The 17015-nt window shown below is 53.9% G+C and overlaps 1 protein-coding gene across 1 annotated transcript in view; it reads right to left on the reverse strand.

The window, feature by feature from the left end:
• Nucleotides 1-454: 454 nt before the first annotated feature.
• The window catches only part of ENPP2 (ectonucleotide pyrophosphatase/phosphodiesterase 2), a 78265-nt gene continuing 61704 nt past the window's right edge, over nucleotides 455-17015 (reverse strand). The window contains exons 23-27 of the mRNA XM_078866821.1: nucleotides 13449-13526; nucleotides 11780-11912; nucleotides 11228-11387; nucleotides 7575-9487; nucleotides 455-836 (exon numbers count right to left, since the gene is read on the reverse strand). Of these exons, the coding sequence (XP_078722947.1) occupies nucleotides 9323-9487; nucleotides 11228-11387; nucleotides 11780-11912; nucleotides 13449-13526 (536 nt within the window). The 3' untranslated portion in view covers nucleotides 455-836; nucleotides 7575-9322. The remainder of the gene's footprint in view (nucleotides 837-7574; nucleotides 9488-11227; nucleotides 11388-11779; nucleotides 11913-13448; nucleotides 13527-17015) is intronic.

Below are 17015 nucleotides of genomic sequence, written 5' to 3' on the forward strand. Positions count from 1 at the left end.
TGCAATGTGGCTGGCTGTCACAAATGATGACGCTGGCGATCACAAATGATGGCTCAACGAAGTGGCTTATCATCATCACCATCATCCCGCGGTAATGTCTCGCAGCAGCCAAACGACTCGAAACGCGTGACGTTGATTCTAAATACGGAAGGGAAAAACCGGAGGACCCGGAGAAAATTCCACGCGACCACGGGGGGAGAGAGAGAGAGACACGCCAACTCCAAATATACAGCAGCAGGCGTCAGGGTCTGGATCGAACTCACGACTTCCTGTATACCGGGCGAGGTAGTAAACATCTCCTGGCCACCGTGGCGTAAGGGCAGCAATCGTCGGCACCTGCTGTGAAAGCGTGGTCGGGACCCTCCTGAAAAAGGGGCTCTTCTGGGTGAACGAGCGGAATACTACTTATAATATCTATGGGACCCTTTTTTCTTCACTACCGGTATCAAGATGATGAAATAATAATATGCTTTATTACCCATTCCGGCAAGAATACAGGGGGCGTTAAGACGTGCGAACGCCAAAACAGACGCACTTATTGCAAGGGACCGAGTCTGAGTTAACCGCACACACACACGCACACACACGCACATACACACGCACGCACACACACGCACATACACACACACGAACACACACGAACGCACACACACGCACACACACGCACGTCACGCTCGTGGTAACATGCAAACGAACGATAAACCGCACGCGCGCTCTCCTTGAAACCGATCGGCCTACAACAATGCACGCGTTTACCAAAGAGTGGTTGCTTGCCGGTATTTATGTATGCATGCATGTTTTGCCACGAGCATGTGTGGTCAATGCACACTTTATGCCTGTGTAGGGCTGTTACAGAGAGCCCGTTATGCATGGCAGCCTATGGTAAACAAGCACAGTGGGCGGGGCTACGTCAGTGCACGGGCAGGTGCCCTCTACGACGTCCGCGCTTCGGACGTTACGATCCCCCGGGGCCCCACCCCTCAGGGAGGGGGGTGTATAAAAGGGGAATGTATCGGGGGGCTCGGGAGTGATGTTTAGCTAAAGAAGAGGAGGCGGAAGACGTCTGAGATAGAGCCCTGGACTCCCCCTGGTACGCCGTCCTTATCAGGACCGCGCAGGCTCGAGCCAGTGGCGTGGTACCAGAGCCAGAGCCAGTGCTGGTCTGGACTCTGGGTACCGGGCCCGACTGACCAGTGTCGGGCCAAGATAGCCTCCCCTAGCCCATTAGTGGAGGACTCAGAGGCAGGCTAAGGTTAGCCTAGAGGTGTGTCCTCAGATAGACGGGTGAGGGGGCCGATACCCCCTCAATTGTGTATGTCACAAAGTTGGTATTCAAATAAACAAGTGTGCCTCCAACTCCGGTGTCAACGAGTCATAAGCATTACTACATCTGGCGTCAGAAGTGAAACAAAGTACGAACATGGATACACGCCGGACGACTCGAGTCGGAGTACCAGGAGCGGAGGACACCGCTGCAGTTGGAGAGCCCGAGACGGCTGAAGATGCCATCGAGCAGCCGGGGCTGGGTGCATCCACGCCACAGCAGCTGGAGGAAGGGGAGCCGTCGACGGAGGGGCTGAGGCAGGCGCACGCGAAGCTGGCCGAGCTGCTGTACGCCGCAGCCGCCATGCTCGATAACATCACACGGCTGGGGGCTGCGGGACCGCCACGAGGCGACAGCAGCCAACGACCACAGCGCCTTCCCGCCATTTCAACGGAGCAACATTTTGAAACTCCCGCCATCGCCGCAGCTGCTGTTGAGGGCGTGGCCGCTCTAAGCATCGCGTCCAACGGCGGGAGTACAGTACCTGCCGCGTCACCACGGGTGCGACCGGCGATGCCATCGCTGCTTCGGGCCGACGCTGAGTCGAGTGAGGGAGGCGAGGGAGCGCGATCGTCCTCTGCAGCCGCTGCCTTACATCAGCGACTGCCGCCGCTCAAAGAATTTGTGGGCGAGGAGGGCGACTGGGGCGGCTTCCAGCGGCGCTTCCTCGCTCACCAGGAGATGGCACAGTGGACAGACGCCGAGGCTCTCCGAGCACTGCCAGCACTCCTCGACAGCGACGCCCTCGCCACACTAACATCGGCAACGAAGGAGAGGCGTTCCACGCTGCGGAAGGCGATGCAAGTGCTGTCCGCTGTGTATGGGCCACCATCGGACTGTCGTCAACTCTTTTACGATCGCCAGCGGGGGACGAAGGAGTCGCCCCTGGCGTACCGTACAAGCCTCCTGGCGCTGGCAAAGGAAGCCTTTCCACGAATGGACGACGAGGGGATCGACGCCATGGTGACAGAAAAGATACTTTTGCTGGCGGACGACTTAGACATCGTCATTGTCGCACAGGACGATGCAGAAATGTGCTCCCTCCAAGCGGCCCGTCTCCTCCACGCAAACCTGTCCTCTCAACGACGGAAGGCCAGCAAGGCGGCGAGCGGGCGCGCCGTCGCTGCGGCCACCCTCCCGGCGGAAGAGGTTTGCGCCATCAACCATCGACGGCAGCACGGAGCGGGAGCGCGGGGGGACCGGGCCGGTTCAAGCCATCTACAACGTCCATCGTCGCCACCAGCGCTTCCACGCTGCTACAACTGCGGCATCCGGGGCCACGTCGCCTCGGGGTGCCGCTCTCCTCGGCAGCGCGGGACGACACCTCAACGGGACGCCGGCCCTCGTCACAAGCTCCACCATCATAATCCGGCGAGTCGCGGCACCCCTCACGTTTGGCCCACGCACACGCCCGTCGCACACTTAAACACCGCAGCGAAGGGGGGGCCAATATCGCGTACCATGGCACCAACACGCACCGCTCTGGGTACTCACATTGAACCCAGCCAGTGGTCCGTGTTGGCCCATCGGGTTGTAGCCGCGTCGTCGGGGTCGTCGGCCGTTGTGGGTCACATCGATGGGGTGGAGGTTCGCATCTTGGTCGATACAGGAGCATCGGCGACCATTATTTCGGAGTTGATTTATAACATTCTCCCTGCCCAGAGCCGTCCTTTGATGCCTGTTAATGTGCCATTCTTTGCTGCTAACGGGGGTTCACTTGGCATCATCGGACAAATTCGAGCCCAAATTTGTGTCGGGGATATTAAATTATCTGGGCCGATTTTTGTTTCCTCCTCGCTGGCGGTTCCGTGCCTGCTGGGGACGGATTTCCTGGCCAAAATGCCGATTAGGATATTAATCGACCAGGGATGCATTGAGCTCCCATCGGGCCGACGCATGGCGTTTTTGCCATCCCCCGCTACGAGCCGGACGGCGTTCGCGACGGTGCCGGCGTTCGTAGATAGAACGGTGCGCGTTCCTCCGGGGGCGCAAATGTTAATTCCTTTGAGACTTCGGCGGCCCTTCGCTAGGGGCATTGGGGCTCAAGGGGTTTTGCTGGGACCGTCTAGGGCCGGGGTCAGTGGACCTAATTTACTCCCGGCCCAGACCATAGTGAGAGGGGATGGAGAACCCTTCATCGCGGTCCTCAATGTGGGCTCGCAGACGGTGGTGGTCCCACAGGGGACCGTGCTTGCTCACGCAACGCCGGTGCCCTGTGAGGAACCCGTCGCGAGTCATGTCGGCGCTGCCCCTGCACCGCGACCACATTCAGACAGCGATGAAGGGTGGCTCGAGGCGCTTTGCGCGGGATCGACGGACCTGTCAAATTTAGAGCGCCAACGTCTTAAGACACTACTGAGGGAATTTTCCGACGTTTTCAGTCGGGATAAATACGATTTGGGCTGCACTCATCTGCTGCGTCACCATATTGATACGGGTGACAGCGCGCCAATACGCCAAAATCCTTTTCGGTTGAGTCCCGCCGAAAAGGACCATGTCAAATCGGCTGTTGATGACATGCTAGCCGCCGACATAATTTCTCCCTCCAACAGCCCTTGGGGAGCGCCGATCGTCCTGGTTAAGAAGCAGGACGGTTCGTTGCGGTTTTGCGTTGACTTTCGGCGCCTTAATAAAATTACGGTTGCCGACGCATACCCGCTCCCACGGATGGACGAATCGCTTGACGCCTTGGCGGGAGCGCGATTCTTCTCCACATTGGACTTACTTTCGGGATTCTGGCAGCTTCCTCTGGACGATGATTCAAAGCCTAAAACTGCTTTCCGTACTCCGCACGGCCTGTTTCAATTCAACCGGTTGCCGATGGGCTTACACTCAGCGCCGGCAACTTTCCAGCGGTTGATGGAATTGGTTTTGGCTGGATTGCAATGGGAGTCGTGCCTGATTTATTTGGATGACGTCATTGTCTTTGGCAAAACTTTTGAGGAACATCTCCAGAGGTTGCGGGCGGTTTTCCTAAAGATGCGGGCTGCTAATTTGAAATTTAAGCCCCAAAAATGCCATTTGTTACGCGAGTCGGTGCGTTATTTGGGGCACATCGTGGGGCGCTCAGGTATTTCTACCGATCCCGCCAAAACGCAGTGTGTAAGCTCCTGGCCGACTCCCACCTCAGTGGGAGAGGTTAGGAGTTTTATTGGGTTTGCGTCGTATTATAGACGCTTCGTCGCTAATTTTGCGACTATCGCCAAACCCCTACATGCTTTAACATCTAAAGGGGTTCGGTTTTGCTGGGGTCAGGAGGAGGAGGCTGCTTTTTGCTCCCTTCGGGATGCTTTGGTAAACGCTCCTCCCCTGATTTACCCTGATTTTTCAAAACCGTTCTTGCTCGACACCGATGCGAGCAACACGGGTATTGGGGGCGTGCTCTCCCAGGTGGTTGACGGCGTGGAACATGTGGTTGCGTACGGCAGTCGGGTGTTGTCTCCAGCGGAGCAACGGTATTGTGTCACCCGTAGGGAACTGTTGGCAATTGTCCATTTCGTCCAACAGTATCGCCCATATCTGTACGGTCGGCATTTCACCGTCCGCACAGATCATGCGGCACTGCAGTACGCCCTGAGGGTTCAACAGCCATCGGGACAATTGTCCCGATGGTTGGAGGTCCTCCAGGATTACGATTTCCAAACCACATACCGTAAGGGCGTTCGCCACACCAACGCGGACGCTCTGTCACGCTTGCCAACCACCTCCGAGTGTGCATGCCTCCTGGGGTCTGGACGTTGCAGGCCTCCAGGGGACACATCGGTACCTGTCTTGGCGGCCGCCAACGACGACGATGCAATGGTTCCTAATTCGATCGAACAACAGGGCAAAGATTCCCTGTTGGGGTTGCCCGTCATTGAATGGGGGCGCCTCCAGATGGAGGATGTCTCCCTCCTCGGGTGGCGACGTCGCGTTGGCGGTGCGGCGGGGGGAAAAAGAGGTGGTTCCGACGCATGGGAAATGTGCCAAGGTCTGCTAATGCATTGGGACGGGAAGTCACGTCGACATCGGCTGGTTGTCCCTACTGGGTTGCGGGGTAGGGTGGTATGGGCCGCTCATGAGCGCCTCCTACACCTGGGGACCCAAAAGACTCTCGCCTTGCTGCAACTTGATTTTTACTGGCCTGGCATGACGAGGGATGTGGGGGATTTGTTGGGATCGTGCCCTCAATGTGCACAACGCAAACCGCCGGCACGGGAGTCTAACCCGCCCTTGCAATCGATCAAAGTGTCCAGGATAAACGAGCTGGTCGCTCTGGACATTTTGGGACCATTCCCCGCCACCCCCAGAGGGAATAGATATTTGTTGACGGGTGTCGAGTATTTTACACGCTGGCCTATGGCCTGGCCTTTGGCCAACCAGTCGGCAGCAGCCATCGTGGAGGCCTTTGTTCAGGGTTATGTCCTGGACAAAGGTGCTCCGGAGAGGCTGCTGACCGACCAGGGCAGAAATTTTTCCGGTAAACTACTCAGACAAGTCTGCGATCTCCTGGGCACAAAGAAAATTCGGACCTCCCCATATCACCCACAAACTGACGGGATGGTCGAACGTTTGCATCGCACCATCTCGTCCATGTTATCACAACAAGTTTCGGACTCGCAAACGGATTGGGACCTACAAATTCAGGGGGTCTTGGCGGCGTACCGGATGGCACCCCATGCGGCTACGGGGTTTTCTCCCTTTTACCTCATGTACGGCCGAGAACCAGACCCGCCTGTTCGTGCCCAGTTGCGGATCCCCGTGCCGCAGGGAAAAACTAATCTGGCTGACCACGTTAAATTTAATCTGGACAAATTGACCGAGGCACGGGATGCTGCAATGCAAAACTCTGACCTCCGTCAGAAGGCAAATGAGCGCCTCAGATTGAGTCGAGCGCACATGCTGCAGTGGAAGCCGGGGGACAAGGCATGGTTGCACTGCCCCCAGGTGCCACTGGCAACCTCCTCTAAGCTTGTGCGGCCGTGGCGGGGCCCTGTGGAAGTGGTGGAGGTGTTACGTCCGCAGTGCGTGCGCATCAAGTGGGGGAAGCGGCGATGGTTCGTGCACCCCTCCAGATTAAAACCCTTCGCTGCGGTACACAACCCCACTTCACACGCGCGTGGCCAAACATGTGGGGGGTCGGCCGACTTGCTGGGTCCGTCTCTGTCGCTCTCACCTAATGCCTTGCCGGCTGTGCCACCTTCAGGAGCATCAGGAGTGACGGGCTCACGCCCGATCACCCCTCCTGCGGATACCGAGGGTCACGCGGAGTCAGAGGAATGCTCACCTCAAGACGGACAGTCGCCACCTGATGGTCCGCCACGCGGGGTTACCCCGTGTGAGGGGCCCGCTGCAAGGACGCGCGCTAAAATGCGCAAACTGTTGTGAGGCCGGAAAATGTGTACATAGCTGTTGTGTTTATTGGCTGTTGTGTGGATGGTGTGTTTCCCGCTCCTCGGATGTACATATGTTGGGTTCACCGTTTGTTGTGTGTGCGGGGTGGGTTCCCTGCTGGTTGTATATAAGCTGTTTTTTTTACGGAATTCGTATTTATTCGGGGGGGTGCGACGGGTTGTTTCTCATCTTGTTGTTGTGTCTTGTTCTGGTTCCTGTTATGGTTCAAAAATAGTGAGGCACACGTCAGGGGGTGAAGGCACCTTTATTGTCAAATTTTGTATGTTGGCAGCCGGGACGGCTGCATGCTATGTGGGGGGGAGTGATGTAGGGCTGTTACAGAGAGCCCGTTATGCATGGCAGCCTATGGTAAACAAGCACAGTGGGCGGGGCTACGTCAGTGCACGGGCAGGTGCCCTCTACGACGTCCGCGCTTCGGACGTTACGATCCCCCGGGGCCCCACCCCTCAGGGAGGGGGGTGTATAAAAGGGGAATGTATCGGGGGGCTCGGGAGTGATGTTTAGCTAAAGAAGAGGAGGCGGAAGACGTCTGAGATAGAGCCCTGGACTCCCCCTGGTACGCCGTCCTTATCAGGACCGCGCAGGCTCGAGCCAGTGGCGTGGTACCAGAGCCAGAGCCAGTGCTGGTCTGGACTCTGGGTACCGGGCCCGACTGACCAGTGTCGGGCCAAGATAGCCTCCCCTAGCCCATTAGTGGAGGACTCAGAGGCAGGCTAAGGTTAGCCTAGAGGTGTGTCCTCAGATAGACGGGTGAGGGGGCCGATACCCCCTCAATTGTGTATGTCACAAAGTTGGTATTCAAATAAACAAGTGTGCCTCCAACTCCGGTGTCAACGAGTCATAAGCATTACTACACCTGTAAACGGTGTCTCTGGTGTTTGAACATCTTGCTGGGAAAGGGTGAAGCTCATTCGGTTTTTTTTGTCATCATCAAGCGGAATAATAAAAACGATCAAAGTTATAAATGTCCCAGAATTTTTTTTTACAACCGGAGTCACGCGCAACGACAGCGGGAACCTCGCGGGGAGATCAACCTCGGCGGACGAAGAGGAACGTGGAGATTCAGCTTCGTGGCGGTGTACAACTTGCGATCCCACTGCATCAGCGCTGAAGAGTTGTGGCTGAAGCGTTGCGCTGAAGCGTTGTGCTCGTGGGCTCACGATGTCGATCCCCCGCTGTACGGTGTTAAAGAAGTTCAACATACATACATACACACACATTTCCCCACCCACTCACCCACTCAAACAAAGATCCCCCGTATAGCCTGTAACAGACTGTTGGGGCAAGTGCTGTTAGCGAGCACCTATGAAGGCCAGAACGGCGCACGAGGGGATGGGTGGCCAGCACCACGCCCGGCCGCCTTTGTCTCCCCAGTGGCGATGCCCACACATCACACCAGGTACTCATTTGAGGCTGAGTCGACCTTGGGGAGGCCCAGGACCGGTTCTGATGATTGTCACTGATTTTGGCCGTGAGCGGGAATCGAACTCGGGTCGCTCCCCACTCACCCACTCACCCACACACTCATCCACACACTCACCCACTCACTCACCCACACACTCACCCACACACTCACTCAGCCACTCACCCACCCACCCACTCACCCACACACTCACCCACTCACTCCTGCACCTCCGATTAGCACGGTTGGCTACATACGGTTCGAAAGAAATTCAACATACATACATCACGATACACTACACTATACACTACACTATACACTACAGTGCACTAAACTACTATACACTAATATACACGACACCGCTATACTCAATTGAAAACTAATTTCTTTAGAACTGCTTTCAGAGTTTAGTGTTGTTGTCCTTATCCCCACGCCTCCGATTAGCGTGTTTGGCTATGTACGGTGCGAAATAAGTCCAACATACAACATACGTACAACATACGTACAACATAAGTACAACATACGTACAACATACGTACAACATACGTACGACACGGCAACACTCCACGCCGCTTCGTTGGGGTAGCGGGCAGAGGTGGGGGTTTGAAATAAAAACTCGTCCAAGCCACGTAATATTCACTCTCTTGCACGGCAAACTTTTACAAAACATTTCCACGGGTACATGGTAACGCGCCCGAACCTCGGGTTCGCGACGGCCGGCGTTCCGTCGGGCGCGGCAGAAGCTCCAGCGGGCGTGAGAGAGGCGCCGTCGCATTTCCTTCGGGGGAACCGAGAGTTAAATATTGTCGAGCAGTTTGCCGCTGCTGCGGCTGCTGTCAACGTCGTTTGTTTGGCAAAATTCGAGACGGCAATGAAAGGCAATGGGGCGTGAAAGTCCGTTGACGATTTCGTGCGGAGATGCCAACTCCCTCCCCAACGACCGCCCACCACCACAACCCAAGCTCCCACACCTTTTTTTTTACTTTTACTTTTTGTTGTTGTTTGTTTATTGCTGCTGCTGCTTTTCCGCTTGTCAATAAATACAAATTAGGTATGAAAAATATACACCATCAAACACGAGATAGCCGCCGGAACGGGGGGGTGGGGGGGAAGGGGGCGTGCGCGGGCAACACGCGGGCTGCCCATGTGCGGGCAACATGCAAGCAACACGCGGGCAACACACAGGCAAAGCGCGGGCGCGTTCAGAGCGTGAACGTCGGCAGCGACGTCTTCAGGGCCATGATCTCGTTGACGGCGAAGTTGGTCTGGTGGAAGAAGTCGAGGCCCGACAGGAGCTCCACGTCGCGCACGCGCGCCGAGTGCATCTTCACCAGCTCCTCCACCCACCGCGACTCGTCCTCGTCGCTCTGCGGCACGCACGCACAACATTCGCCGTGACGTCACCGCGGCGCTCGTGCCAGGCTAAGTGCCCCTACCTCTGCGGCGGTGCCGGGCGGTAACGCTGTGCCGTGGATGTGAGCTGTGCCGTGGAGGGAAGGCGAATTGCAACATCGGCCATTCCCCCCGCGGCGATTGTCGCCACCACAGCAGCCAAATTGGGGCCCTTGATAGGCTGGTAACCCCTCCACCTTCAATTCAACTACCACTGAACCAGAAAGACAAATACCTCCCATATAGCCTGTAACACACACGCACATGGGCGCCCGCACACACATATACACACGCATGCACGCGCACACACACATACACATGGGCACACACACACACACATGGGCACGCACACACACACGCACATACACATGGGCACGCACACACACACACGCAGGCGACGTCACGTCACGGTGACAATATTTATGCTGGAGGAATCCGATGAGCTATAAAGCTCTTCTTAACAGATGTCCAGTCGTTGTTCACAGATGTCCAGGCCACGGCTCCGTTATTATTTTACTTAAATAAATAATCCTTTTAACATGCGTTTCCTTTTTTCTTTATTGACACGTAAGGCCCCACTGAAGATATTATGGAGCTATTTTAACAGGATATTTATTTACATAATTTATTACACGTTTTTTTATAAATATACAACTTTACCCCACTTTGTTAAGTTAAAGTGTGAATGCAATGCGTCACTTTGTGTAAATATCTTTGTTATTTCACTTATCCTTAATCTAACACAACGGTGTTTTTCATTTAAAAAAAATGTAATGCTCAATTGTTACATTCTTACCCCCGTGCCCCTACTGGACATTTGTGAAGAAAGAGCTTTACAGCTCATCGGATTCCTCCCATAATAAATAAACATTCTGATTGTGAACAGAAGCGACCACGAACGAGGGCTCCGCGTATGCCACGGAATGCCGTACGGCCGCTCCTCACCTGACCACGGGTAAGCCGGGCCACTGCGACACGGATTAAACTACTCTAAATATTTATATATCATAGGAGGTGTAGGCCCCGCTGAAGCTACACGACTCTTTCTTATCAGTGGCGGACCTGGCCATCACGAATGGCAGCTCAAACGAAGTGGCGTCTCATGGTCGTGTGGAGGTTTCTAGCATCCAAACGCCCTGCACACATTCACGCGTAGCAGCAGTAGCAGCAGCAATAGTGGGAGGCTTTGGCAACCAATATTATCCATAACAGAGGTGTTTTTGTGGGGTTAGATCGCGTCAATATAAATGTGTCGTTAAACCCGCCACCACCACCACCCGACCACAGCCAATTAGTAAAGTTTGTAAACAAAAACACTTTACTAATTGATAGAGAACGGGAAAGAGAGCGGGAGAGGGAGAGCGCTGGGGGTGTCTGGGGGGTGTCTGGGGGTGTCGACACTGGGGGGTGGGGGGTGGGGGGTGTCTATACTGGGGGGTGGGGGGTGGGGACACTGGGGGGTGGGGGGGGTGTACACTGGAGGGTGTCTGGGGGTGTCTACACTGGGGGGTAGAGGGTGGGGGGTGTGTACACTGGGGGGTGGGGGGTGTCTACACTGGGGGGTGGGGACACTGGGGGGGTGGGGGGGGTGTACACTGGGGGGTGGGGGTGTCTACACTGGGGGGTGTCTGGGGGTGTCTACACTGGGGAGTGGGGGGTGGGGGGGGGTGGACACTTGGGGGTGGGGGGGTGGGGACACTGGGGGGTGTTCTCACGTTGCAGCTCTCCTCGTTGTCAGGTCTGTGCGGCAGGATGAAGGAGGAGGCCTCGAGCTTCCCCTCGCACTGGTTGGGGCCCTTCGCCTTGTCCCGGCAGCTCGTGATGACGATGAAGTAGTGGGTGGGGACCGGCATCAAGAGCGACGCGTCCGTGTGCCTGGGGCGGGCAGGGATGGCGTGCAGCAACATCGTCAACGTGATCATCATAGTTGTCGTCATTGTCATCGTTGTCATCATCATCATGGCCATTGTCATCATCATCATGGCCATTGTCATCATGATCATCATAGTCGCTGTCATCATGAGCATCGTCATTGTCATGATTATCATCATCGTCATGGCCATTGTCATCATGATCATCATAGTCGCTGTCATCATGAGCATCGTCATTGTCATGATTATCATCATCGTCATTGCCATTGTCATCATGATCATCATCATCATCATCATGGCCGCTGTCATCATGATCATCATCATCGTCGTCGCTAGCCACGAGCTAAGTCAGTGGTTGACGATGGCCAGTGCGGGCTGCTGACGTGAAGGACTCACTCCAGGATTTTGTCGACGGGGTCGAAGTGCCCGTCGGCGTTGTAGTCAAACACGGGCCCGCTCACCACGTTGATGCCATGGTGCTGGTTGCCGTACGTCTTGAGCAGCACGTCGTGGAAGTGTTTCCATATTCCTGTTTCAGACAGTATGGACGTCGTCATTATTGTTATTGTCGTCATCGTCGTCATCATCATCGTCATCATCATTATTGTCATTATCGTCGTCATCGTCGTCATTGTAATCATCGTCATCGTGTCATCATCATCATCGACATTATCATCGCGTCATCATCATCATTATCGTCGTCATTGTCATCATCATCATTATGGTCATCATAAAAATCATCATCATCATCATCGTCGTTGTCATCATCGTCATCATTGTCATTTTCTTCTTGGTTCTTTCGGTAAAGTCACATAGAAGGGAAGTAATAAAATAATAAAAATAAAACATAATAAAATAAAATAATTCTCACGACGTTTCGGCTACAACGCAAGCAGCCGTCTTCAGGTGAAGAATGAGACACTGCCAAGCTAGGAGCTTATATATAAGCTGAGTTGGAGGTGGAAGAATCATTGTCATTGACATCATAATCACCATCGTCATCAACATCATCGTAGTTACCGTCATCAACATCGACATCATCATCGTTGTCATCGTCGTCATCAACATCGTCATAGCTATCGTCATCATCATTGCCGTCATCATCACCATTGTCATTGTCATCATCGTCGTCATCACCGTCATTGTTATCATCATCGTCATCATCATCATCGTCATCATCAACGTCATCAACATCGTCGTAGTTGTCGTCATCATCACTGTCGCCGCCATCGTCACTATTGCGCTTGTTCACCCACGAGAGCCGCGCCGAGTCTCACGGCTCCTGCCCAGCAGGGTCCCTGCCACGCGCTCACAGCTGGGTTGGCGACGACCGCTGACCTCCGTGGATGCCAGCCGAGGGTCAATTTGCCGTGCACTTGTTCAGAATTTGGACAAAAGTTCGGCCCCTCTGCACCGGCACGCAACGGCCAACTCCCGTGAGTGGCGGCAAAAGAGGGAATGAAACGTCATATATAAATCCGGCAGTGGCAAGGCATTGCGTACCTTGGCGGAAATGGACCCCGTTAAACCCTCATCCCTTCACGTGTCGGCACCATGCGGTCACCGCCCACCGCCCCATATCCACTTGAGGGTTTCTCTCTCGACTTCATTCGCAAATAATTACGAGGATCGGTGTGAAAAAAATTTAATTTTAAATGACTCCCCATGAGCCGACTTGCACTGCAGGGAACGTATTTGCTCGAAGCGCCGATACAACTCTCCCATCATGGCCTCTCTCTGTCTCTCTGTCTCAATCGGTCTCTGTCTATCTCTGTCTCTCGTTCTGTCTCTCTTTGTCTCTCTCTCTCTGTCTTTCTGTCTGTCTGTCTCTCTCTCTGTCTGTCTCTGTCTCTCTCTGTCTCTGTCTCTCTCTGTCTCTCTGTCTGTCTCTGTCTCTCTTTCTGTCTGTCTGTCTCTGTCTGACTCTGTCTCTCTCTGTCTGTCTCTGTCTCTCTCTCTCTGTCTCTCTCTCTCTCCATCTTCCAAGAGCCCTCACCTGGGTCGCTCGCAAAATCAACTCGGGGAAAAAAAAAACGATCGGTGGGCGCCAGTGTGGGGAACTTGCGTTTGAACGGCTTGTACATGGGCACGATGTTCGATGCCAGCAGACCCTCGTGCATCGACGACTCCGATCGGCTGAGGCCTGCAACGGTGGGATTCGGGAAATTGACACACACACAGAAACACAACAACAACAACCGCCATTCGCCACTAAGTGGCAGTGACATCACCACGACGCTTGTGCCAGGCTATGTGCACATTGAGGCCACGTGAAGTGTCGAACGCCCGCTGGCAGGAGGTCACGGGGCAGACCCAAGTGCCACGGGTTGACTGAGACGACTGGCTGATGCGCCACCTGTGCCCCCTACTGTGCCAACTTGCTGTGCTTTAGCCACCCGGCGCTCCACTGGTTGTTGTGAGCGTCGCTCCTCTGCCCTCCGTTGTTGTTGGAGGGTGACTGCCTCCAACTGCCCGGTAGCGTACTTCACGAGCCTCCTCCACAGAGGCCGATCTTGACACCGCTGGTACCGGTCATCGGCAAGTCCACTCAGCTCCACGTCCTCCTGTACCACATCACTCCATCGCTTCTCTAGACCGTGCCACGCCCATTTAGCCCCCTCGATCCAGCCGAACAAAAGCTGTTTAGGCATGCGGTAGCTGGGCATGCGGGCTACATGACCCAGCCAACGCAGCCTTGCCTGCCGGAGGAGCTCACTGATGGGACTTTGTCCAGATATTTCAAGGATATGCGAGCTCAAACTAGATTCGAAGCTTTCGTGACTGCAGGAATTACTCTTTGGTTCTTTCAGTAAAGTCACGTAGAAAATAAAATGAAATAATAATAGAAAACGACGTTTCGGTTGCAACACAAGCAACCATCATCAGGTAAGAATGAATGATAAAACACAGACACAGGAACAGCATAGGCAGACACACATGCAGGGAGAAACACACACAAAGACACACCGAGCGAGACACCTTGTGTGTGTCTGTGTCTCCCCGGGGCCTCCGGCACAAGCTTAAACATTTTTTTACCTCGTAGTTTAGTGGTAGTTAATTGAAGGTGGAGGGGTTACCAGCCACTCGCACCCATCCAGAGCCCCCATTTGGCCACTGTGGTGGTTACAAACGCCATGAAGGGAAAGGCCAATCTAAGTTGGCGCTCCCCCCACGGAAGTTACCCACCACAGCGTTGCCGTCCGACACAAAGATAAAGATCCCCCGTATAGCCTGACTGTTGGGGCAAGTGCCGTTAGCGAGCACCTATGAAGGCCGGAGCGGTACACGAGGGGGTGGGTGGCCAGCACCACGCTCGACCGCCTTTGTCTCCCCAGTGGCGATGTTTACACATCACACCAGGTACTCATTTCAGGCTGAGTCGACCTAGGGGAGGCCCAGTACCGGTTCAGATAATCCTCACTGGTGTTGGCCGTGAGCGGGAATTGAACCCGGGTCGCTAGGTTCATAGCGCAGCGCGCTAACGCTACACTACCGCTCCCCATCCGACACACACACAGACAAACAGACACACACAGACACACAGACACACACAGGTCAAGGAGTGTAAACCGTCGTCACGGTAACAACTCCGCTCTAAACACCGTCGTCACGGTAACAACTCTGCTCTAAACAGCGTCGTCATGGTAACAACTCCGCTCTAAACACCGTCGTCAAGGTAACAACTCCACTCTAAACATCGTCGCCCCGGTAACAACTCCACTCCAAACACCGTTGCCACGGTAACAACTCCGCTCTAAACACCGTCGCCACGGTAACAACTCCGCTCTAAACACCATTGCCAAGGTAACAACTCTACTCTAAACACCATCGCCACGGTAACAACTCTACTCTAAAAATCGTCGCCACGGTAACAACTTCGCTCTAAACACCATCGCCAAGGTAACAACTCCGCTCTAAACACCGTCGCCACAGTAACAACTCCGCTTTAAACATCGTCGCCACGGTAACAACTCCGCACTAAGCATCATCGCCACGGTAACAACTCTGCCCTAAACACTATCATTATGGTAACAAATCCGCTCATCCTCGCAGCAGCAGCGGCAGCAGCAATGGCTTTTGGCTGCGAGCTGTCGAACAAAGGTGGTCGTGGTCACCGCTTCACCGCACGGCACTTTCAGACGTGCTTCTCCTGCGGGCCGTCTGGAATGCTCTTCCCTTCCGATATTAAGAAGCCACTGGAGCAGTGCACTTTTAAATCATCATCATTTTTATCGACAAACTCATTTCTTTAGGGCTGCTTTTAGTGTTTAGTCTGTTGTCCTTCCCCGGCACCTCCGATTGGCACGGTTGACTACGTACGGTGTGAAAGTTCAACACACATATGGTGAACTTCCTAGACAGAGGAGCTGTACCCTTGGCTCTGCCAGGACAAGGCGGTACAGCATAGTGTGTGGACTAATCTCCATCTGTTCCATCTCACTCTCTTCTGCCTGTGGGTGGGTGTCAAGGAGGAGCTGTACCCTGACTCTGCGAGTAGAAGGCAGTACAGAATTATTGATATTCTCCGAGCCTTGTGGAACGCTTCACGTCACGAACGCTGGGCTCAAGTATCTGCTCAAATTGAACTTTTCCCAAAAGCTATATATTTGTTGGGAGAATCGGTTGACTTTCTAGCGATCTGGATTCATTTACCAATGGCTCTGTAAGGTTGTTGTTTTGAATATTGTCAATTAAAAAAAATCCCCCGGGGACACTTTTCTTAGTGCACGGTCGTTATGGGCGCCAGGTGGACGCGGCACAGCAGCAAATGTCAAAGAAGATGAAGAGGAAGTAGGAGGAGAAGAAGAAGCTGCTTGTACACAGACACGGCAGGTATACGGCAGACATTGACGACGACAACAACAACAACAACACATAGGTGAGGACTTCTCCACAAATCTGGCTCCCGCCTGATGAAGTAATTACTGGCGAAACGTCGTACTCAGATTGTAAACGTTGTGGCTTTGCTCTCCAACATGCCGGTGTGCTAGTAACGAATTAGTATCTTTTGTTTAAGTGACAAACCTTACTAATTGGCTGTGTCGGCTGGTGGCGGATTTAATGACACATTTATATATTTACGTGACCAAAGCTGTATTATAGGCAATGGAATAAACTTGCGTCTATTTAATTTTTTTCCCCGCCCCTTCCGTTATTACTCTTTGGTTCTTTCGGTAAAATCACTTAGGTAAAGTAACGTAGGTATAAAATAAGATACATTTTCTACCTACGTGACTTTACCGAAAGAACCAAAGAGTATGGATCCCTGCAGTCACAAAAACTTCAAATCTAGATCCTTCCGTTATTCTTTAACAAGAACCGTTTGTGACTGTTGTGTTTATTTTGTCGTCACCACCAAGGCATTCCGCCGTGACCCCATCATTCCCTGCCAAAAATGTAATACATTTTCTTTACACTAAATTACAATTCAATGTTTTTTCGCAGCCAAAGAGCCTCAAGGGGGGAGGCCGAAGAGCCACAGCGCTCGCCGCTCAGGAGGCGCAGCGTTTGCCAACGCCTGGGGTACAGCGTTTCCCTCTCGTACGCCGGGTGGGTTTTGTTCGGGAGCACGGTTGGCTACGTATGGCGTTAAAGAAGTTCATCATACATACACACGTGTGTACTCATTGAT

Source organism: Lampetra fluviatilis, chromosome 23 (genome assembly GCF_964198595.1).
Source record: "Lampetra fluviatilis chromosome 23, kcLamFluv1.1, whole genome shotgun sequence".
Classification (NCBI taxonomy): domain Eukaryota; kingdom Metazoa; phylum Chordata; class Hyperoartia; order Petromyzontiformes; family Petromyzontidae; genus Lampetra; species Lampetra fluviatilis.